We start from the raw sequence: 23,180 nt of genomic DNA on the forward strand, positions 1-23,180 counted from the left end.
TTCTTTAGGTAAAGCCTCTGCTGTCTAGGATCTGCCGAGCCAGCCTGGAGCATGGTTACTGTTAGACGTGCATGTGCCTTGCGTGTGTGGGTCCAGCCTTAGCTGAGTCATGGCCGGCCAGTCCTTGTCCTTACTGGATTCGGTTAGAGATAACAGCGGGGAGATCTTGTTTGGTTCTATTTCCATAAGCCTCAAGATCTCACCCCTATATATATGTACTCGTGGTTCTCTAATCTCTAATCAATCAATCAATCAATCTGTTGTTCACCACAATATACATTGCTTATAATAACCTTGGCTATACAATATTCTCTTTTTTTTCCTAAAATTGTTTTTCTTTGTAACTGTTTTCCTTCTCTCTCTGATTTTAGAGTGATGCTGCGATCGCTTCCAATTAAGTTTTATGCTAATGTATTATACTTCTTAAGTTCTTGGATTACATTAAGTAATTATTAACTCATGTCCTAAGATGTGGGTATGCAATCAGTTGCTGTGGAAAATTTGCTTAATGTAACTCTTGTAATCCCTATGTTTGGCATTATACTGGTAAATATTTGTCAATTTCATTTGCTTTGGGACTTTAGTTTGGTAGCCATTGATAACTAGGATCAAGGAAAACACAGACATTAAAAAAATGAACAAATTAGTCAAGGCTGGACCCAGATTTTCTTAATTTCTGATATTACCTGACACTTGGTGATGAAAGCAACCATAATTCTAGTTGCTGCTACTTTTTTCCAAGAGGGGCATAGCCCGAATTTCATTACTTTTTGGGTAACGAAATTACAAAGTCTTTTCCACAATCAGTGCAAACGAGCTGAAACAGACTTTAACCAACTACAGACTCTTTTGAGGTAACTGGCCCAGAAGCTACGAGATTCAGACAAGTAGCAGAACCGAACGAAACTAGACAACCGACAAAAGAAAGCGTAGAGCTGCAACAAAGTACAGTACTCCTGACAAGCAAGCTGATACTAAAACTGAAGGAGAAAATCGCTTTCATCAGTGGAGTAGCACCATCCTTGTATCGTCGCCGACGCCCTGTGAGTGGAAGTGCAGCGCCGTCTTCAGAAGCCTTGTATCGTCGCCGACGCCCTGTGAGTGGAAGTGCAGCGCCGTCTTCAGAAGAGCCGCCGCGCCGGTCTCCAGGTCCTCCTTGTTCTGCCCCGATTGAAGACCTGCCCACTATTTCAGAAAGGTGCTAGCTGAGCAAACAATCTCTGTTGGTGATCTGATTGATTTTTTTTCAAAGCAACATTTATTTCAAGTAGTCCAGATCGCCCAGCAGATGGCTGTCAAGCCAATTATATGGAATTGTTTCCTGTTGGGCAAGAGTGTTGCTACCCATTGCCAGAATTGCTCAAAGGATGTGGGTCTGTGACCTGCTCCAAAAACAAAGGCCACCAGGCTCCATATATATTTAGTAGTATTGCATTCAAAGAATAGATTGTCAATGGATTCCATTTCATTGCAGAACAGGCAATGCATGTCTGTTAGCAGCTCAATTTTCACTCTCATTGAGCTGAGAGGATGACACTCAAGTTGGGGAAGTTTTCTGGGTTTTTCTTCATTCACACTCACAATGCCATGCCTTCCAACGGGAGGGGTGGCCACACATATATACAGCCAGCCAAGGAGCTACTAACTACCTAGTCTAAGATGCTCCTGCTGTCCTAAAAAAATAGATGCTAACTGCTGCTGTCCTACTAACTGCAGCTGTCCTAGCAAACTAAAAAGCAGTCCAAGATGCTGTCCTCTAGGGGCAGCACAAACCCACTGCATGCTGCAGCAAAAAAAGAGATGCTGCAGCCCCCACAAAGACCAAGAGTACAAGACTTATTCCCTTCATTCTCCCCCTAAGCCTTGTGCGTCGTCTTGTGGGAAAGTTGGACCATCCCGGTCCTGGAGCAAAGCTCAAGGAACTTGATCCTCCCAAGGGGCTTGGTGAGCAGATCCGCAAGCTGATCCTTGGTGTTGATGTAGCTCGCCTTGATGCTTCCTTCCTCCAAGCAGCCTCGGATGAAGTGATACCTCACCCAGATGTGCTTGCTCCGTTCGTGAAAAACGGGGTTCTTCGCCAATGCCAGAGCGGACTTGCTGTCCACCCTGAGCTCCACTGCTCCAGTGTCTCTGCCGAGTAGATCACCAAGCAGTCGAGCGAGCCAGAGCGCCTGAGTCGACGCGGTGGAGGCCGCTATGTACTCGGCCTCGCAGCTGGACAAGGCCACCACCTGTTGCTTGACCGACTGCCAGCTAACGAGGCACTCGCCGAGGAAGAAGAGGATCCCGCTCGTACTCTTGCTGGTGTCGATGTCGCCGGCGTGGTCGCTGTCGCTGTACCCGACGAAGTGTGCCGCCCCAGGGCACCTCGGGTAGTGGAGACCGTGGTCGAGAGTCCCCGCAACATAGCGGATGATCCTCTTCACGGCCTGCTGGTGCTCCGTCGTCGGTCGCTGCATGAACCGACTGACGTAGCCAACGGAGAACGCCAAGTCCGGCCGTGTGTGGGCGAGGTAGCGGAGGCTCCCCACAAGACGTCGGTACGGAGTAGCGTCCACCTCCTCCGCCGTGCTGTCACGGCTCAGCTTCAGCCTCTCCTCCATCGGAGTGAGGGTTGGGTTGCAGTCGGTGAGCCCAGCGAGCTCGACGACGCGCTTGGCGTAGGCGGTCTGTCGAAGTGTGATCCCGGAGTCGTCTTGGTGCACCTCGATCCCCAGGTAGAAGGAGAGAGGCCCCAAGTCGCTCATCTGGAAGGTGGCATTCATCTCCTCCTTGAACACCGCCACCTCCGCATCCTTGGTGCCGGTGATCACCAAGTCGTCGACGTAGACACCCACCAGCAGGGCATTGCCTCCTTTGCCCCGCCGGTAGATGGCCGCCTCGTGCGGGCTTTGCTCGAAGCCCATCCCCTTGAGCGTGGAGTCCAGCTTGGCGTTCCACGCCCTCGGGGCCTGCCGCAAGCCATAGAGGGCCTTGCGCAGACGTAGCACCTTACCCTCCTTGCCGGGGATCGCAAACCCCGGCGGCTGGTGCACGTAGACCTCCTCCTTCAAGTCGCCGTTGAGAAACGCCGACTTGACGTCCATGTGATGGACACGCCAGCCCTCCTGGGCAGCTAGCGCAAGGAGGAGTCGCACGGACTCCATCCGTGCCACGGGAGCGAAGGCATCGTCGAAGTCGACTCCCTCCTGCTGCACGAAACCTCATGCCACCAGGCGAGCCTTGTGCTTGACGACGGTGCCAGCCTCATCCCTCTTCAGCTTGAACACCCACTTAAGGGTGATCGCGCGGTGACCGCGAGGGAGATCAGCAAGCTCCCAAGTGCGGTTCTTCTCAACCGCGTCCATCTCCGACTGCATCGCGGCACGCCATGCCGCGTGTCCCTCGGCCTCTGCAAAAGACCGAGGCTCGCCGTCGTCGCACGCGAGGTGCAACTGCGCCTCCAGGTCGTGAGGCACCAGTCCCGGCACCGGCTGATCGCCGAGAAGGTCATCCATCGTACGGTACCGCAGCGGCTCACCGTCGTGGTACGCGTCGATGCGCTCCTCGTCGTGAGAGAGCGGAGTAGCGAACTCCACCGGGCTGTGAGCAGGTGCTGGAGTAGGCGTGCCCGGAGGAGTGGCGGTCGGTGCTGGAGTGCGCGGCGTCGCCGGCTGTGGTGGTACAGCTGAGGAACTCGGCGCAGCCGGAGTCGTAGCTGAAGGGCGTGGTGCCGCCGGTGTGGCGGGCGCCGGAGTCGGTGGAGGCTCGGGGACCGGGGTAGGCACGCTCGGCGAAGAAGAGCTGCCTACTCCCCCAGCTCCCTCGAAGTGGACGTACTCGACGGTGAAGTCGTCGTACGTCGGAGCCGAGCCGTCGTCCACCGCCTTGTCCCACGCCCATCCTCGCCCTTCGTCGAACACAACGTCGCGCGCCGTGCGCACACACTGTGTCTCCGGGTCGAGAATGCGGTAGGCCTTCGAACCCGCCGCATAGCCGATGAACACTCCCGGAGTGCTCCTGTCGTCGAGCTTGCCGATGTGGCCAAGCTCCTTGGCGAACGCGAGGCAGCAGAAGACCCGCAGGTGGGAGACCGCCGGCTTGCGCCCATGCCAAGCCTCATACGGCGTCATGCCGTCGAGTGCCTTGGTGGGCGAGCGGTTGAGGATGTAGACGGCTGTCACCACCGCCTCTCCCCAGAAGACAGTCGGCATCCCCCTCTGCTTGAGGAGGGCCCGGGCCATCCCCACAACCGTCTGGTTGCGCCGCTCGACGACGCCGTTCTGCTGCGGGCTGTACGGCGCGGAGTAGTGGCGTTGGATGCCCTCATCCGCGCAGTACGCCGCGAACTCGACCGCCGTGAACTCGCCGCCGTTGTCGGTGCGCAGCACGCGCAACTTGCGGCCGCTCTCCGCCTCCGCAGCAGCCTGAGCACGCCTGATGGCATCCGCAGCCTCTCCCTTGCTGCCGAGGATCATCACCCACATGAAGCGGGAGAGGTCGTCGACGAGCAGCAGGAAGTAGCGCCGTCCTCCTGGTGTGACCGGTGTCACCGGGCCACACAAGTCCCCGTGTACGAGCTCGAGCTGCTCCTTGGCTCGGAAGCTCGCCTGCTGGGGGAAGGAGTGCCGCCTCTGCTTCGTCAGCACACAGACGTCGCAGAGCTGCTCCACGTGGTCGAGGTACGGGAGGCCTCGCACCATCTCCTTGGCGCAGAGCCGCTTCAGGGCCTCAAAGTGGAGGTGCCCAAAGCGCTCGTGCCACTGCCATGCCTCATCGTCCCTGCGAGCTGCAAGACAAAGAGGCTGGGCCACCCCGACATGGAGGATGTAGAGGCGGTTCTTCCCTCGAACCACCCTGGCGAGAAGCTGGCGACGGTGGTCCCAGATGCGGAGGACCCCGCTGTCGATCACCACGCGGGAGCCGCTCTCATCGAGCTGCCCAAGGCTGATGATGGAGTTCCGCAGCGCCGGGATGTAGTAGGCTCCGGTGAGCATCCGGTGCTCTCCGGACTTGGCGGTGAAGATCACGGAGCCCACGCCCTTGATCTCCACGGCGGAGGAGTCCCCGAACCTGACGGAGCCACCTACGTCGGCGTCCAGGTCGGAGAAGAACTCCCGCCGCCCGGTCATGTGGTGCGTGGCGCCGGAGTCGAGGTACCAGCCATCGACCCTGTCGTCGTCGGAGCCGTTGCCGAGGAGAACTCGGGCACGCGGCTCGTCGAGGTGGAGTAGAGCGGTGACAGGCGGTGCCGCCGGCTGCGGCTCCATGTCCCCGTGGAGTAGGAACAGAGCCGGCTCGTCATCCGGCTGGGCCTCCGCGACGTGGGCTTGGCCCCCACGCCTCCGCTGCGGGCAGTCCCTGGCCCAGTGGCCGGGCCTACCACAGTTGTGGCAGGCGTCGTCTCGTGCCGCCTTGGGCCTGTCAGCGGCGCCGCCCTGAGCATCTCCGCGGGCGCCACCCTCGGCGCGCCCTCGTGCCCCGGCTTGGGCACCTCCGCGCCCCTTTCACGGCATGCCGCGCTTGCGGCCACCAGTCGAGGAAGAGGGCTCCCCCCTCCTCCTGTCACCGCGCCGAGCCTCCCACTGTTCCTGAGTGAGGTGGAGCTTCCCACCGATGGAGATGCCTCCCGAGGGAGGCTGTGGCTCGTCGCTGTCGACGACCTTGAGGCGACCTATCGCCTCCTCGATCGTCATGGTGGAGAGGTCTAGCAGAGACTCGATCGAGCGAGCGGTCTGCCTGTACCTCTCGGGGACGCAGCGGAAGTGCTTCTCGACGGCTCTCTCCTCGTCGTAGGTGTCGTCGCCGAACTGCACCACCTTCTGCAGTAGAGTGTTGAGACGGAGGGCGAAGTCATCAACATCCTCACCGGGCTTGAAGGCCAGGTTCTCCCACTCCTTGCGAACTGCCTGGAGAGTGGTCTTGCGGGCGCGGTCGCTGCCGATACATGCCGCAGCGATGGAGTCCCAGGCCTCCTTGGCAGTTTGCTTCTTGGAAAGCGTGAACTGCATCTCGGGTGGGGCTGTTGCGATGAGAGCATCCAGCGCCCGTCGATCCTCATCGTAGTCGACGTCGCCGTACCGGACTGCCTCCCACATATGCCGCACCTGGAGCTTCACCTCCATGACTGCAGCCCACTTGACGTAGTTGGTCTTGGTGAGGGTGGGTCACCCACCACCGGGACCGACGTCCCTGACCACCGCCTGGAGGCCGTGGTAGCCGGGGGCGCCGCCGCGCGCACCCCAGCCAGGAGCGCCGCCACCGCCCTGCGCGCCGCCGCCAAGGACGCGGCCGCCGCCAGGGGCGCCGCCTCCGCCGCCGGGCGCGCAGCCCCCTGGGCCGTCGCCGGGCGCGCCGCCTCCTGGGCCGCCGCCGGGCGCGCGGGCCCCTGGACCGTCGCCGGGCGCGCCGCCGGGCGCGCCACCATCTAGGCCGCCGCCGGGCGCGCGGGCCCCTGGACCGCCGCCGGGCGCGCCGCCGTCCAGGCCGCCGCCGCCGCCGGGGTGGACTGCTGCCCACCGCGCGGTCCGCTCCCGCGCTCTCTCCCTCTCCAACTCCTCAAGGTCCTCGTCGGCGGTGGCGTCGCCGGCGATGGAGCCGCTGAGGCTGCCGCGCAAGGTCTCAACCTCGACCTCCGCCGCACGCGCTGCATCCTCCGCCGCCTCTGCTTCCACCTCCGCCCTGGCCGCCGCCAGCTCCGCTACAGCCAGCCTGGCCGCCCTCGCCGCTGCTGCAACGGCTTGTGCCGTCGCTCGCCTACGCTCCTCTGCCGCGGCGAGCTCGGCATCTCGCTGACGCCGTGCGCTCGAGGCGACCGAGCGCTGAGACGGTGCGTCGGACATGGCGCGCCTCCAGGGGGCTGCTGCGTGGAGAAGACGCAGTCTCAGACGAGCTGCTGCTCGTCTGCTCGGGTGAGGAAGGTGGAGTAGAGGGTGCAGCAGGTGCTGCTGCGCTAGCCGCTGCTGCTGCGCTAACTGCCGCTGCTGCTGCACTAGCTGCTGCTGTGCTAGCTGCTGCTTGGGAGGGAGAAGTGCAGGAGATGTCTAACCTACAGGAAAGTACGGCTCTGATACCAGATGTTAGCAGCTCAATTTTCACTCTCATTGAGCTGAGAGGATGACACTCAAGTTGGGGAAGTTTTCTGGGTTTTTCTTCATTCACACTCACAATGCCATGCCTTCCAACGGGAGGGGTGGCCACACATATATACAGCCAGCCAAGGAGCTGCTAACTGCCTAGTCTAAGATGCTCCTGCTGTCCTAGAAAAGTAGATGCTAACTGCTGCTGTCCTACTAACTGCAGCTGTCCTAGCAAACTAAAAAGCAGTCCAAGATGCTGTCCTCTAGGGGCAGCACAAACCCACTGCATGCTGCAGCAAAAAAAGAGATGCTGCAGCCCCCACAAAGACCAAGAGTACAAGACTTATTCCCTTCAATGTCTCCTGACCAGTTCCTTTTTGCCAAGTTGTCTTTTGTAAGAATAGCATCATGTTCGATCAGCCAAAGCCAAATCTTGATTTTTAAAGGGAGTTTTGCTTTCCAGATTATGTTGTATTGAGCTCCTACTTCATTGATACAGAGATGTTCATAAGTAGATCTAACAGAAAAAAGTCCATTATTCTCCCATCTCCATTTGGGTTTGTCATTCTCTATGTTTACAGCAAAAGCAGTGAGCAAGTCTCTTAGATTTCTAAATTGGGCTTGGAGCCTCTCATTAAGCCATCTTCTGAAGGACAATTGCCAGCCCCTTCTTGCTGCCTCTGCAACAAAGATCTCAGGCTCATTGCAGATCTCAAAAAGCTGGGAGCAAGTGTCTTTCAGAGGGGTCTCACATACCCAGGTATCTCTCCAGAAGCTAGTGGTATCTCCTTTTCCTACAATCATCTTCCTCCCTTTCATGTAGATGTTTTTTACAGAAAGGAGTTGATTCCACACAGGGGAATTAGACTGTTTTCTTTTTAGGCCAGTTAGCAAATTATTCTTCACATATTTCTTTTTCACAATTTCTTGCCAGAGACCATCTTTTTGTTCTAATTTCCACCACCACTTGCATAAAAGGCTGATATTCATTTTTTGGAGATTATTTGCCCCCAAGCCACCTTTCTTCTTTAGTTGGCAGATCCTTATCCACTTGACCAAATAGTATTTCTTTTTCAGACTGCCTCCTTGCCAGAAGAATCTCTTCCTGATACTGTCTATCTTTTCAAGAATTGTTTTGGGAAGAAGGTACAATGACATGCTATAAATAGGAATGCTGCTAAGGCAGGCATTCAACAGAGTTAGTCTACCTCCAAGGGATAGAGCACTTCCTTTCCAGCCATCTAATCTTTTGTTGATTTTTTCCACAAGGGGTATCCAATCGGAGATTTGAATTCTACTCCCAGCTACTGGAACTCCCAGATATTTAATTGGCCAGCTCCCAGTTGCACAATTAAACATCTCAGCATATCTCAAGCTTTGCTCATTATCTTGTGATATCATGATTACTTCACTTTTGGTGAAATTAATTTTCAAACCTGACATATTTTCATATAAATATAAAAGGAGCTTCATGTTTTGTGCAACTTCCACATCGTCTTGTAAGCACAAGATTGTGTCATCAGCATACTGTAGCAAGTCTACTCCCCCTTCAATGTACTTTGGTATCAGACCTCTGATTAGCTGGGATTCCTGGCCCATATGTATCATCTTAGCTAATGCATCATCTGCTAAATTGAAAAGCAGGGGTGACAAGGGGTCACTTTGTCTAACTCCTTTTCCACTAGTGAAGTAAGGACCCATCATGTCATTTATTTTAACACTGAGTGTGCCACTGGTCACCAGTCTCTTTATCCAGTTACACCACTTTTCTGGAAAACCTCTTTGCTTGATGCAGTCAAATAGAAATTGCCAACTGATTTTGTCATAAGCTTTTTCAAAGTCCAATTTCAACACTATTCCATCTTTCTTTTTGACTTTTGTGTCATGAATGATTTCATGAAGACACATTGTTCCCTCCATTATGCTTCTCCCTTTTAGAAAGGCAGTCTCCTCTTTGTTGATAATTCTCTCCATAACTAATTCAAGCCTGAGCATGAGAGTCTTGGAAAATATTTTGAAAACCACATTGAGCAGACAGATTGGTCTATATTGTCGAATCTAGTTGGCCTCTTTTAATTTGGGAATCAGTGTTATTGTACCATAGTTCAGCCTATCAATCTCCAAATTGTGTTCATGGAATTCCTCAAACATTTCCAAAAGGTCTTCCTTTATAACCTCCCAGCAGACCTGGAAGAACTCAACCGGCATGTGGTCAGGGCCAGGAGCAGTATTTTTCTCCATGTCAAAAATGGCATGCTTGATTTCATCCAATTCAAATTTCCTACACAGTTCCTCCCCCTCTGCACTTGTGACTTTTTCCTTGGTAGTCCAGCAGTCTTGATTTAATTTTATGTCTGTGTTAATTGAGTATCCAAAGAGGTCTTTGTAATAATCTGTCGCCAGCTTGAGAATCTCTTCTGTTTCCTCTATTTCTACTCCATCTTTCTGGATACTAAATATGGTATTTTTCATTTTCTTTCCATTTGCAACTCTATGAAAAAAATCTGTATTCAGGTCTCCTTCTAACAACCACTTATTAATAATTATACAATTTTCTGTTGCTCAATCACATAATACTACAATACAGAAGAAAACACCTACTCTGTAATACACATTCACCTAGTAGTTTAATTATCATGATATTTGTCAATACTTAACTACTATCGACCTTCAAGCATGGTAATTGTTGCACTGTCAAATATGCTGCAGTCTGGCTTGGTTGATGATGTGTCTGTTTCCATAAGAACTCTCCTAGCTGCAAAGCCAGGCTGCTTAGGAGTTGGCAATGAGGCAGCATCAGGACTAGCTAACATCAGAAGCACTTGAGACATCAGTGGACGGTCATCTGGGTTCTCTTGCACACACAGGAGTCCAACTCTGATGCACTTGAGCACTTCATCTGAGTTGAACGATCCTTCCATTCTTTCATCGGCTAATTCTATGCTTTTCTCCTCGTTCCATAAGCTCCATGCCTGTGGAACAAAAAAAAGTTGGTTGCCAGATTTTATTGAAGCTTTCTTGACCAGTAGAATTTACATTCATTATATGAGGTAAGCTCTCACTTACATGGCCTAGAAGACTTTGGTTGCTCGAATATGAATATGGTAATGACTTGTTTACGCCCCGCCGTATTCTTGTCGATCGGAACGGCGGGCCAATACAGAGCGTCTGATTCGATCGTTGCGTCATTTTTCTCTTTTCCCTTTTCCTCCATCCAGAGCATCCCCGATGCCCCGACTTTCTTTTCCTCTTTCTCCATTTATTACTCCTCTATCTCACCATTGCCAAGCCCCTTCTCCCTCGCACGGCCACTCGCCGCTCGCTGACTGGGAGGGGGCTCGGCCCCACGGCGAGGTGGTTGGAGTGTGCCAGTGCGGGTGGGACGGCCTGATCCGAGCGTACGCCGCATGACCCGCTCGCCGGATCCTAGCGGGCGGCGTGCCGATCTGCTCGTGGGAGCACCGGAGCCGTTCATCAGCGAGTTTCGGATGCCGCCTAGGCGGCGCTGGATTCCGCCTAGGTGGCCTCGCATCTTCGGGGAGGGGTGCGGGACCTGGGGAACCCGCGCATGGTGGTGCCCGGATTTTGTCCGCTGTCGCTTCGGCTCTCGTCATCTCCTTTGCGCTGCCGGTGGGGAGCTCGTCACTCTAGGGGCGGCTGGAGATCCACCCTAGTCGTGCTGCCGCCTGATGTTGAATCCAGCGGAGATCGCGATATCCCACCGGGGCTGCTCCGCACCCATGGAGTGGCGACCTCCTTCGCGCGTTGCTGGCTAGTAGTGGAGCCTAAAGCGACACACAGCAGTACGGTGGAACTGGCAGGAAGTGGTGGCGCTTCAGCTGTTAAGCTCTACTATGCTTTGTGGTCATGCATTTCTCCGGGGGCATGCTAGTCCGCGCGCACGCCCCAGCAGCTTTCGTGGCGCTCGATCTCCGACAGGAGGTTTTTTTCGTTTTCAGGTAAATTTTTATTCCACCTAATTTTCTAATTTTGGAAATTTATGATTTGTAAATATAATTTTTAAGTATAACTTTTGCACATCTTCACTAAAGATAAATTTTCATCATAACTTTTACAATGTACATAACTTTTACACATAACTCTTTCTTAACAACTTGAAAATAATAAATTTTTAGCATAACTTTTACGGTACATACAAAACTTAATCAAATAACTTATAGAGGATAATTTTTTAGCGCAAATTGTATGACGATACTATGTGGAAGATTTCTCACACAACATCTTACGCACAAAGTGTATCGTGCAACTTCTAAGCGCGCGTTAGGAGGGCTGGCGGCGCGTGATTTCAGACAGCAGCGTTATTTTCTTTTTTGGAAAGGTTTTTTGTCCACATTTTTTCCTAAAATTTCGAAATACAACTTTTATGTATAACTTTTTACACACGTCTTCTAAGAGATAAACTTGCATCATAATTTCACGATACATACAACTTTTACATATAACTTTTTTTCTTAACAACTCTTTAAAAAATAATTTTTTAGCACAACTTTTATGATATATACAATTTTAATGCATAGATGTTTCCAGATAACTTTTTAGCACAACTTGTATGATGTTATTTTTATTGAGAAGATTTCTCGTACAATCTTTTACTCATAAGTTCAGCATATAACTTTTGAGTACAATTCTTGGTATACTTTTTCGTATGGCTCTCATAAAATGAAAGTTGTCAAGAGAACTTCAGCACATAATAGAATGTAAAAAAAATCTAAAAAGGAAAAGAAACGATAGTACTTGCACCACGTATAACGGAAAAAATAGAAATGAAAAAAACAACAACGAAATAGTGGGTAGTCACGTGGGTGGGCAGGTGGCTCCGTGGTTGGAGACAGCTGCTGCATGGGCGCAGCTGTCGCGCCGCGCGCTAGGAGGCGCGGTAGCGCGCGATCGTGAATTTAGCTTTGCGATTTCTCCGTCAGTTGTTCTGGACTACTACGACCCTGCTTTTTGCGGCTGTGCCTAGAGCACGCTAATCGGGGAATAGACATGTTTCCCAGTCAGATTTAACCATTCAAGAAGGCTAATCGGGGAATAGACATGTTTCCCAGTCAGATTTAACCATTCAAGAAGTGATTATAGTTAGAGTTAGGACGACATTGCTAATTGCTCTCAAAAGGAGTTCCAAAGTGTGGACTGATAATTTAGTCTGTGAGCTAAATTGGGTTAGACTTATCCATTCAGAGATCAAATTAGACAAGATGATGAAACGAATTCTTTAGGAAACTAAAGTCTCACGTGATTTTAACTATTATCTAAGTGGTGTTAAGCATCTGATCTTTTAACTTTAACAAGCCTATGCCATTTTCTTTTCCCCTTCCTCCATCCCCGCTGCCCCCGTCTCTCTTTCTCATTAAAATGCTTATCTGATATCACTAAAATGTATATTTAGCATTTACCTAAAATGCTTGTTATTTTGTTCACTAACTGATCGAGTATCTGATCTAGTACAGATCCTTGTAATAGATTTACATGCTCCAAATGCTTTTTTATATATATTCTTTCCTAGGCTTTGGTTTTCATATATGACTTGTCAAAGCTCTTAAGTTCTTTGTTTGCATGCATCCTAGTACTAGAAAGATAGTGGGTTCATTTTTACCATCCTGTACATGTACGATTATAAAGGAAGTATTGTTTTAGCTTTGCTTTTTGCTTATTAGTTCTTTTCCATAGCACTGCTGGTGCTCATTGCTGATTCACAAGCCTTGGCACCATCATATCTAGAAATTATAATTTTAACTGTATTTTTAACCTTTAAACTAATGCCTTTCATTCTTTTTCTTATTTAGTTGTAGTTTATGCAATGACTAGATGACAGGAGCGTCAACAAGGCACTATGTATCATCTACCATGGTACGTATCACAATACTATCTGCAAAATATGTTGAAGGTTGTTATGTGTCCTAGTATTTTCTGCAAGGCAACTCTTTGTTGTAAGATAATTGTTGTGTGTAATAACATGTATTTTAAATGCCCCTAGAACCCTACAATATCTTTTAGTTTTGTTGCCTTTTTCTGTATTCAGATTAAAGGATTAGAACATTGGCCAATAACATGGAGTTTATTTAGGCAATTTATAGGTATGAATTAGACAATAATATTATTATAGATGAGCAATAATATGGTTCGCAATAAGTATTTTCCCATATATAACAACAAAAATATTTAGGAATTTTTTTATTTAGGCTATGAGTTGAGACTATGCATTTTTTTAGGCAACTTATGCTATATCAACTAGCATTTTTGGTAAAAAATCATAAGCATTTTTAATCTAATTCTAGTTAATCGTGCAAATCATAAGCATTCCCTTGTATATGGCAGGTCACTAAGGTTGTATGTTAGCTAAATCAATTATGTTCCTTTATGACCCAAGCTATACGAGGATTGGAATTCAATGCCGGATTTTCATCATCGTAGCTTTGCTTTTTTTCAGTTGGATTGGTGAAGAGAGTTGTCAAGATCCAATAAGAACTACACATAAAACTACCTAATTCTAGGTGGAGCTCGTTTAAATCCATTTTTTAAGTTCTATATCTCCCCTACACAACCATTTAGCAAGTCTCGAGCCTGATTAGATAGCAGCACCAGGGCATCAAAAGCAACTAAATGTGAATCATTAGGCAATAATGTACCGTTAAGTAGGCAGATCATTATTTTTCAGACGTTTCCTATATATCAGCTTTTCCTAGTTTGTTCAGCATCACAATCAATCTAATGAAGCATATTTTATCTGCATTCAATCAGGCTATACAGCAGTGGATTTACTTGTATCAGGACTTCAGTTTTGCTAAGGTCCCCACCTCCTTCCTCCTTGCTATGTTCCTCTTGTTCTATTTGTTGCCATGGTGAGCCTAGATATTCCATCTTGTAGTCAACATATGCTAATCAACTAGCAAGCTATTCATTTTAGTTTATAATGTTTGTGTTCTGATTTAAGCATTTTCATTGACAGCGCTCACCAAGAGAAACAGGCAGTTTACAATGCTCTTATTATATGTCAATTTTGGAGGGGTCACAAAACTGCAAGAAGTGCATGCCCATGTTAGTGATTTCAGAAGCAAAAATTCATTTTTTTTAGTTTTAGCATTTTGTATTCTAGTTGAGCATTTTTTGTACTAATTCATTTTTTTGTTTGCTGCATTGTGCTTAGATGTTATAGCAAACTCACACAAATCTTGGCGATGGAGCGATTCCATTTTCTAATTTGGTGATAGAGGATGATGCATGAAGACTTGTTTTTGTGAATGTTTAGAATTTAGATGTAAAAGTACTTTTGTGTATGTTCATATTTGCCTACAGCTTTTCAAAGCTTTGCTTGCGGTGTCCCCAAAAGTTGCTTTTTGTTATAATTGTTGAATTAAATTAATAGTATTAAGAAGATAGAATCATGCGGAAGCAAGTAAAACAAGAGGATATGGTCATGATGTCTGGTTGGTGCCAGCTGTTTTTTTGTCAGAAAAAGGAAAGATGATACGCATGCGGGGTTTTTCTTCCAATAAAGTAGCAGCTGTACGGTAGGCATATATTACGGTCTGCCCTAAGTTAGCTATGCCCATATTTATTTTTGTTCACAGCCATATATTTATCACACATCAGGCGCATATGTGCTAGTTAATCCAGACTGCGTGGAATACCAAAGATACTTTTTTCTTTCTTCTAATTCTAACAAGTGTGAAGGCAAATAGAAAACCCAGTATACGATAGGCTTACAAGTGCAGCTCGCAAGGTGTGCTCAAACAAGAGACGGCGTGGCTCGAGATGGCTAGGCCCGAGACGGCGAGCTCCGCGACCGCGGCGAGGGCCCCGTCAGCGGAAAGAGCCGAGACGGACGACGAGGCACGAGATGGCGAGCTCACGGCGAGGCGATGCGGGCGATCTCGGCGTCGAGCGCCGCGTCTCACGGCGAGGCAAGACGAACGGCGAACTCACGGGCTATCTTGGCGGCGAGGTCCACAGCTCACGACGAGGCAGCGCAGGCCCCGGCGTCGGGGAGGGCCAAGACTGTAACAACCCTATGTTGATTAACTAGTTAAACATGTCATCATATGCATCTTAAAACATTAAGCATAATTAGCTCGCAATTAAGGAGTGAATCAACACTTAGGATAATCCACTGATTATGGTAATGGCGGACAGTCCGCCCCTATACGGCGGACGGTCCGCGACCTTGCCACGTGGCCGACTATGGTTCACCTTGGACTCATCGACTTCACTGCCACGACACCCCACCCGCGGACAGTCCGCGACTCACTCGCGGACGGTCCGCTAGTGCACCTCTGGTGCGTGTCATGCACGCAAAAATTTAGCGCCACGTACCCTCGCGGACCCCACGCGTTAGCCACGCCCCCTTTTCCACCAGAGCACCCCGTGCTCTCTCTCCCTCATCCCATTCACTCAAACTACTCTCTCTCTCTCTAACCCCAAGCCATGGAGGAGCTTCACCCTCTCCTCCACCATTGAAGCCTCTTCTCCTCGCCGGAGCCTCGCCGGAGCATCGCCGGAGATCGACGCCGACGAGCTACACCACCCGATCTTCTCTTCTTCCTTGGGGAGGAGCTTCCCCCAACGAGTTCTTCTTCTACTCCATCTCCTCCTTCAAGCCCCAAGCAAGGAAGACGACCCCGAGCTACTCCAAGCCTTCCCCGTCGCCTTGAAGCCCTTGCCGGTATCCTACTCAATGCCGGTGAGTGTTTCCCCTCCCCGATCCATCCCCCATTGCCCTAGGATTTGAAGCCGAGAACTCACCTAGAGCCCAATCACCATTGTTGACCTAGAGCTTCGAAACCCTAATGCATGTGAGATTTAGTTACTAAAGTAAACTCCCTAGACTCCCAGAAACCTCTAGGATCAAACCCCACCCCAAACCGTGGCCGAAATCACCGGCGGCGAACTCGACGGTGAGCCTCGGCCGTGTCGCGGACAGTCCGCCCGACATGGCCGGACGGTCCGCCAGCTCCTGACAAAAACCAACAGAGACTCTGCACGATTCTTAGCCTTTCACAAATTGAGAGGCGTACGGTCCGCTTAACCTATGCGGACGGTCCGCGATTTAGTCAGAGAGCATGTTTTCCACCCAGCATGGTCCGCGACTGACCGGAGGACGGTCCGCCACTCGATCCGCCGTTCATACCGGACAGTCCGCTCATTCCACGCGGACGGTCCGCGATTTAGTCAGAGAGCATGTTTTCACCCAACACGGTCCGTACCTAACCTGCGGACGGTCCGCCAAATTGTCCGCCGTTTAGAGCCGGGCGGTCCGCTTCTCCCAAGCCGGACGGTCCGCATTTAGTTGTTCTTTACCCTTACACTTAGCTATAATTAATCCACATATGTACTATATGTCTAGCCCCTTTTATCATAGTTTTGCAATGTTAAATCATACCTTCTCATACCATTTGCATACCATGTCAATCATTCATGGCATATTATTTATCATACACCATTGCACTCGTGTAGAGACCGTGACGCCGGAGCAAGAGGAGCTTGAACCGGAGATCGTTGGAGACTCTACTCCCGTCGAGACTCAAGGCAGGCCCCTAAACATTTCTTACACCCTATTTTGGATCAATGAAGTATATGTGTCTTGTTTGCGCATGAGTTACTATATATATATATATATATATATATATATATATATATATATATATATATATATATATATCATTGATTGCATAGAACCTATTTGATGCATTATCAACCTTGATTAGGATATCATCTTTAGATGAGTATGCTTGAATAGGTGTCACGAACTATATGCTTAGCTACGGTACAAGACCAGAGGTGGTCATGTCACCACCACTCGCGAGCTATAGGATATTGATTAATTTACATGATTAGTCAAGAATGGATAAAGGTTGAGCAAATATGAAAGATGATTCGGACTTGGGCAAGTATGATAGGGCCATGTTGGGATGGAGCTCACATGGTTAGTCTTGCTTGAGTTGATTAAAGACCGATGCGTAATCGCTTTGATACTTGAGCACCTTTCCGTACAAACCACATACTATATAATGGTACAGTAAGCCAACTAACATAAGTCACATCTTGCCTTGATCGGATTCGGTGCGAGTTGTGATGGAGTGCGATCGGCGTTTCCGGTGCACTTGTCCTTCTCGACCGTTCGCTCATAGTCGGTTGTGTTTGTGCGAAAGGTTGAGGCATGAATCAACACTTATCCTTGGCTGTGGGTATGGTCGTTTGTCTTGTTCTCGTGTGGGAAAAGTTGTACACCCCTGCAGGGTTTTCGATCTATTGCAATAGCCGCGCTCTCGGACATTGAGCACGCTCTTGTACTTTGACTTTAACGTAGAGTTACCGAGTAAGTTCATGGAAGATTGAGCTTATGATTTATGAATACCTTACTTATACAATTGTTTGATGCATGCTCTAGAGATCATATATGCTCTGTCTTTTGTTTATTACAACTTGATCAAAGTTAGATGCTTTTATGCAAAAGTTAAATACCGTACCCTATCCTTGCTACTAACCAAATGCATTCTTCTTGAGGTCGGGATATTATATACCCATATCGGATAAGCCCTACGAGTACCTTTTGTACTCATAGTGCTATCGTTAAAGTTGTTGCAGGTGATGCGCAGCCGGAGGCCGTGTTCGGTTACTTCTACCCCGCGGACGGAAGTGCGGGTGAGGAGTAGATGGCCGGTGGCTATGTGAAGGGCACTATCGGCATATAGTGTTATCTTCTTATTTGCGATATGTATGGAGTGCTAGTAGTAGAACTTTCCGCAGCAAAAACTCTGAGGACTTGTTGTATTAAATTTTGAACTGCTTTGTAATATAATCTCGTGTGTTGGACGTGACTATGTAATGGTGTTACTGTTGTGCTCGTGGAGTGTGTTTAAATCCTGGGCGGTGCTCATGACACATTCTAAGGACTACCGGGGTTGGTTCCCTCTAATCAAGTTGATCAATGGACGATGACTCGATTAGACGGAATCAACTTTGGGATGGTTCCTTGCAAAGACAGACGGTGAGCTCACGGCGAGTCAAGGGCCCCAGCTGACGATGCCGCGGCGAGGGCCTCGGCTGATGATGCGGCGGCACGAGGCAAGGGCCCCAGCTGACGATGCCGCGGCGAGGGCCTCGGCTGACGTTGCGGCGGCGCGGCGAGGGCCTCGGCTGACGATGCGGCGGCGCGAGTCAAGGACCCCAGCTGACGATGCCGCGGCGAGGGCCTCCGCTGACGATGCGGCGGCGCGGCGAGGGCCTCGGCTGACGATGCGGCGGCGAGGGCGATCTGAAACCCTTCCGAGATCTCGCGGCAGGTTCAAATTCTAGCGTGCGCGTGAATTCTGGCGTGCGTGGAGCTTGTGCGGAGAAACGGAAAAAAAAAAGATCTTTAAAACGCGGAATGCATGTCAGATGGGAGGGACGTCTTTCTTTCGCATGGCTCGGAGGTGGGTTCTACAGGATTCGGGAAGTTTTCTTCCTCTTTGATTCTTGCTCACATGATGCTCGATCTATCGACAGCGTTAGGTTATCTGTGGAGCCGTCAGCGTTCTTCACCTCCCAGTCCCACCATACATACCCTCACCTACCTACCAATCTCTTGCCTGTTGGTGCCCACTGCATGCCCACCCACGACAATGAGCCGTGGTCAGCAGAGGCTGGCTGGAAGGTTGGCCCATCGTCGCCCTATGCTGCCATGCGAACCAGGATCTTATTTTTTTTTTATGAAAAATATTTCAGCCTCTGCAAAAGACTGCATCCTTTGATCACCTCCCGTTGCTTTCCGGCTTTCGCGATCGGTGGATAAAAAAGCAGAGATTCCGGGGCACCGATCATGGGCCGCCGCTGCGGTTACACGTCGGAAAACTCGACAGGGACCTCGCACACAGTCACAGAAACAACACGTGCTGCCCTTTTTTAATTACTGCTACTGGTACTACTATTTTCATGGCAGCTGACGTGGACGACGGTCTCCGGGTCCCCGCCCAACGTGGCAGTGTGACACACAAGACGAGCGACGGTTGCCGCGCTGGAGGGGATTCCCGCCTATACGCATGTGTGCAGGAGCGTTCAATGCGAAAAGGCAATTCAGCTAGCCCATCGGTGCACGGGTGGCAGCAGGTCCTGGAAGCCTTGGCAACGAGTGGCCGACGTGCGCCTCAGGTGGTGCACGCACGACGTCGCGTACGTGCCAAGGGGCAGGGGTCTCGTTCAGTCGTTCTCGCTAGACGCTAGCTGCTGCAGCAACCAGGAACAGTTCCGATCCTCTATCATTGAGCTGGTGCTGGCTTGCTTTGCTGCTGCATCCAAAGCTTTGCTCCTTTTGGTAGTGCTCTACTTTTGGAAAGGCTCCCGGCTAATAAGGGGACCGGCGTCTCGCTCAGGAAAAGCTCTTTCTGCTCCCCTTTCTCGCCCTCGCTCGATCATTGCCAGATCTCGCGGTCTCGCGCTATGGAGGTGAAAGGAATCGGAGGCTACTGTCCCAAGGACGACACGGGGTAAAAGCGTCAAGATGATTGATCGATCATGGCGGCCGGTTCGGCATCTCCTCCTCGTCTCTGCGTGCCTCCCCCCTCCATAAAACGGGTAACACATGGCCTCTAGCTAGGCGAGAGCCCCTCGGTAGATCAGCTGGATCAGGACGCCTCGCTCGGTGCCTCTCGCCGTCGTCGATCGCCTTTGCGGCTTTGCCGCCGGCCGACCGGTCGGTGGCCGCTGACGACGCGCCGGTCAGCCAGAAAAGAGGTGGCCGGCCGGGCGGCAACCCTGATTTGGACGGACTCAACGACGACGGCCGGCCAGCCGCCGGCATAGATATTATCCGAATATTCGTACGAGATATCGCATGCAGCTGCTACTATGTTACTGCACGTACGTAAAGACACATGCGATACGTATGTAGAAACAAGCTAGCGTATGTGTACAGTACGTCCGTACCGAGATCTGCGGGGGCGAGCCGGACGTAGAGGTCCTGGCCGAAGTCCGGGTACACGCGCAGGTCGGTGAGCCCCGTGGTCCACATGACGCAGCCCGTGCCGTCGCCGATGCAGCGGCCGCCGGCACTGACGTTGGCGCTGGCGTAAGCCGTGCAGGAGCAGTTCCGGAGGCACGCCGCCCGGCACTGGTCCAGCGTCGTCAGGCCCATGTCCACCACGCTCCGCTCCGTGTCGGGCACCTTGGCGTGGCGCACCTTGACGAACCCGTCGGTGCCGTTGCGGCAGTCCAGCGGCGTCGAGCGCCCGCACCCGTCCCGGCCGTCGCGCAGCGCCCACGCCGCGGGGGTCTTGGGGGTGAAGCCCCGGAGGCAGGAGCAGACGGGGAGGTTGTTGGTGTCGCACACGCCGTTGGGCCCGCACGGCGACACCGCGTCGCACTGGTCCTTGGGCGCGTACCAGTAGAGGTTCCACGTCCCCGCCGCCTCCACCCACGTCGACCGCTGCAGCAGCCCGTAGTTGCCCGTGCTCACCACGCCAAGATGCGAGATGATCGACGCGTTGTGCACCTGCATATATATATATATATATATATATATATATATATATATATATATATATATATATATATATATATATATATATATATATATATATATATATATATATATCAGTGTAAGTTCATGATAGATGCATATATATAAATATATATATAAGCAGCAGTCAACTAGTATATATGTTTATTATACGCACCTGGAAGCTGTACGTGACCTCCTGCGCGTTGTTGATGAAGCTGAAGGTGAAGCCCGAGTAGGTGGCGGTGTCCGGCACGCCGGTGAACTGGACGCCGTCCCAGGGGCCGGAGCGCCACACTTTCTCGCCGCCGTTCCAGATGAACACCTGGGGGTCGCTGTTGGTGTCCATGACCATGGCGACGGGGCCCGGGAAGGGTCCGAGGGGCTCTTCCACGACGTCAGCGTCCGCCGCTTCACGTAGTCGATCCCGATCTTCATCTCCGGGAGCATCGTGTCCGTCGGGTAGTCGAACCCCTCCCACGCCACGGCGCCGCCGACGCCGTCCGGGAGCACCAGGTTGCCGTTGTCGAGGATCTGCGCCGCCGGGCGCGCCAACCTCGACGCCGGCTGGACCGACCACACCACGGTCCCGTTCCCCGCGGCGATGGCCAGCGTGCCGCCGGCGGAGACGGACAGCGTGGCGCCGGGGTTGTCCTCGACGGCGCCCGCGATCGGGGCCTCGCGGATGGCCACCCACACCACGGTGCGGAGCGACACCTTGTTGTACCAGACGCCGAGGTACGTGCTGTTGGCGCCCGGCGGCGTGAAGAAGCCCATCGCGAAGTTGCCGTCGCCGCCCGAGACCAGCGTCTCGTTGGCCGTCAGCGGGCTGCCCGGCGTGACGGTGTCCCTGGCGCCGCGGGTGGCCGCGAGGTGGCGGCGGAGGCAGAGCAGGACGCAGAGGAGCCGCGGGGACACCATTGCTCGGCGCGGGAGACGGGCAGCGCCGCCGGTGGCGCCTCCACCGTGCACGCTGGCGTCTTTGGACGGGAGCTGCGGAGACAGGGTGGTGGCGAATGTCGTGGAGTGTGGCAAGGAGCCCGGGGGCGCCTTTTGTGGCTCAGGTGTTTCTGTTCGCCGTATGAGGAGAACAGTCTAGATTGCATCGCTGCTGCAATGTGCATGTGAGGTTGACAGGCGATTGGGTCGGAATCGCTACTGCATGAGTCCTAGGAAGCTAGTTCAATGTAAAAAAAGTTGTGACTGTCTTCCAAAACCAAATCCTGTAATTCTTAGAGCGACTGTAAACCTTTCCTGCCTTGGAAGTTCACGGAACGTTTGAAAATTCCAAACGACCGTCGATGAGTTGCCTTGTTGCTCCATGTTCGTCAGATGCAGCTGCGTGAAAACCTTTGCATACAAGATGTTGGCCCTTTTTCGAAATCGCTGCAGATTCCAGTGAGGATTATGGCCGGGAATGGAAGAAGGGCCTTTTTTCTATTTTTATATTTTTTAAAAACATTTTTTACATAGATATATTTTTGGTTTCACAATTTACAGTTCTATACCCCTACCGCCCGGCAGGGGGCCGGCCTCCCGTCTGCCGGGCAGTAGGGACTTATATGTAATTAAAATTTAAGTTTTATCACATGGAGGCCCCTACCGCCCGGTGGAGGGGCGGTAGACAGGCCAACCGCCACATTTGCAACAAACAACATCCATAGAGGGAAAAAGGAGAGACGTGGTGTGAGGGAGGGAGTTGCAACAGCGAAGTCCTGCCGGATTCCGCACTTGTGATCTGCAGGTAAGTTACGTATGAATCCATTAATATTGTAAAGCAATTTAATTTAATTAATGCTATAGTATTAAAATTTCATTTCAGTATTAAAATTTCAGTTTATTACAGACTTGTTTCTAAATTAATTATAAATTAAAATAGAATTAAGTTTTGGTATCAAAAGCACTTCCAGAATTTCTGTGCACAATTACAGGGTTTCGCTGTTGCAACTCCCTCCCTCACCCCATGTCTCTCCTTTTTTCCTCTATGGATGTTGTTTGCTGCAAATGTAGGTGTGGAGGGCCCTCAGCTTTTATATTGGCGGAGAGCCTGCCGCCTCCCTGCGGGGCGGTCGGCCTGCCTGCCGCCCCTCCACCGGGCGGTAGGGGCATCCATGCGATAAAAATTAAATTTTAATTACATATAGGTCCCTCCTCCTGCCGGGCAGTAGGCCCCTTGCCGGCCCCCTGCCGGGCGGTAGGGGTATAAAATTGTAAATTGTGAAACCAAAAATATATTTCTGTAAAAAACATTTTTTAAAAAATATAAAAATAGAAAAAATGCTGGAAGAAGGTAGGGCAGCATGTGGCCCAATTACTCTGTGGTGTGCGCTGATGCTGGGCCAAAATATGTGTTGAACAAATGGCCCAGTTGCGGAATACGGCGGCTCCTCAACTTCACTTCGGGCCTTACCACCATTCGTCGTTTTAACCCACCTCGAATCCATTTGTCATCTTGTCAAATAAAAGATCCCATTGTCACTTGTTCAGAAGTTCTTCATCACTGGTTAGTTCTTTTACAGTCTCGGATTACTTTCTTTAATAAAGAAAATCATGTACGGTAGGACGTTTTTTTTAAAAAAAGTTTTACATTAGAACTCACACAGAAATCTCACTCGGTTGCCCACAGG

At 51.0% G+C, this 23,180-nt stretch overlaps 1 protein-coding gene, 1 long non-coding RNA gene and 1 pseudogene across 2 annotated transcripts; 1 reads left to right on the plus strand and 2 right to left on the minus strand.

Annotated features, from left to right (window-relative positions):
- Positions 1–732: 732 nt before the first annotated feature.
- Positions 733–21,674, minus strand: LOC120674154 (annotated as a pseudogene).
- Positions 9,566–10,346, minus strand: LOC120674155 (G-type lectin S-receptor-like serine/threonine-protein kinase At4g03230). Its single transcript, XM_039955288.1, has 2 exons — positions 10,125–10,346; positions 9,566–10,030 (listed from the first exon to the last, which is right to left on the minus strand). The coding sequence occupies exons 1-2, from the start codon at positions 10,245–10,247 to the stop codon at positions 9,719–9,721; spliced, it is 435 nt and encodes a 144-aa protein (XP_039811222.1). The 5' UTR covers positions 10,248–10,346; the 3' UTR covers positions 9,566–9,718.
- LOC120674156 lies at positions 12,120–14,155 on the plus strand. Its single transcript, XR_005674998.1, has 2 exons — positions 12,120–13,921; positions 14,029–14,155. It is a non-coding gene; the product is annotated as an uncharacterized LOC120674156 (long non-coding RNA).
- Positions 21,675–23,180: the final 1,506 nt, after the last annotated feature.

The sequence above is a fragment of the Panicum virgatum genome, chromosome 5N (assembly GCF_016808335.1).
Source record: "Panicum virgatum strain AP13 chromosome 5N, P.virgatum_v5, whole genome shotgun sequence".
NCBI lineage: Eukaryota > Viridiplantae > Streptophyta > Magnoliopsida > Poales > Poaceae > Panicum > Panicum virgatum.

Bases quoted from the DNA above. Each gene is read 5' to 3' on its own strand.
- LOC120674155 (XM_039955288.1), bottom strand. From the start codon at position 10,247: ATGACGCAACGATCGAATCAGACGCTCTGTATTGGCCCGCCGTTCCGA. The intron at 10,031-10,124 runs GTAAGTGAGAGC...TTTGTTCCACAG, and splicing joins ACCAAAGTCTTCTAGGCCAT to GCATGGAGCTTATGGAACGA.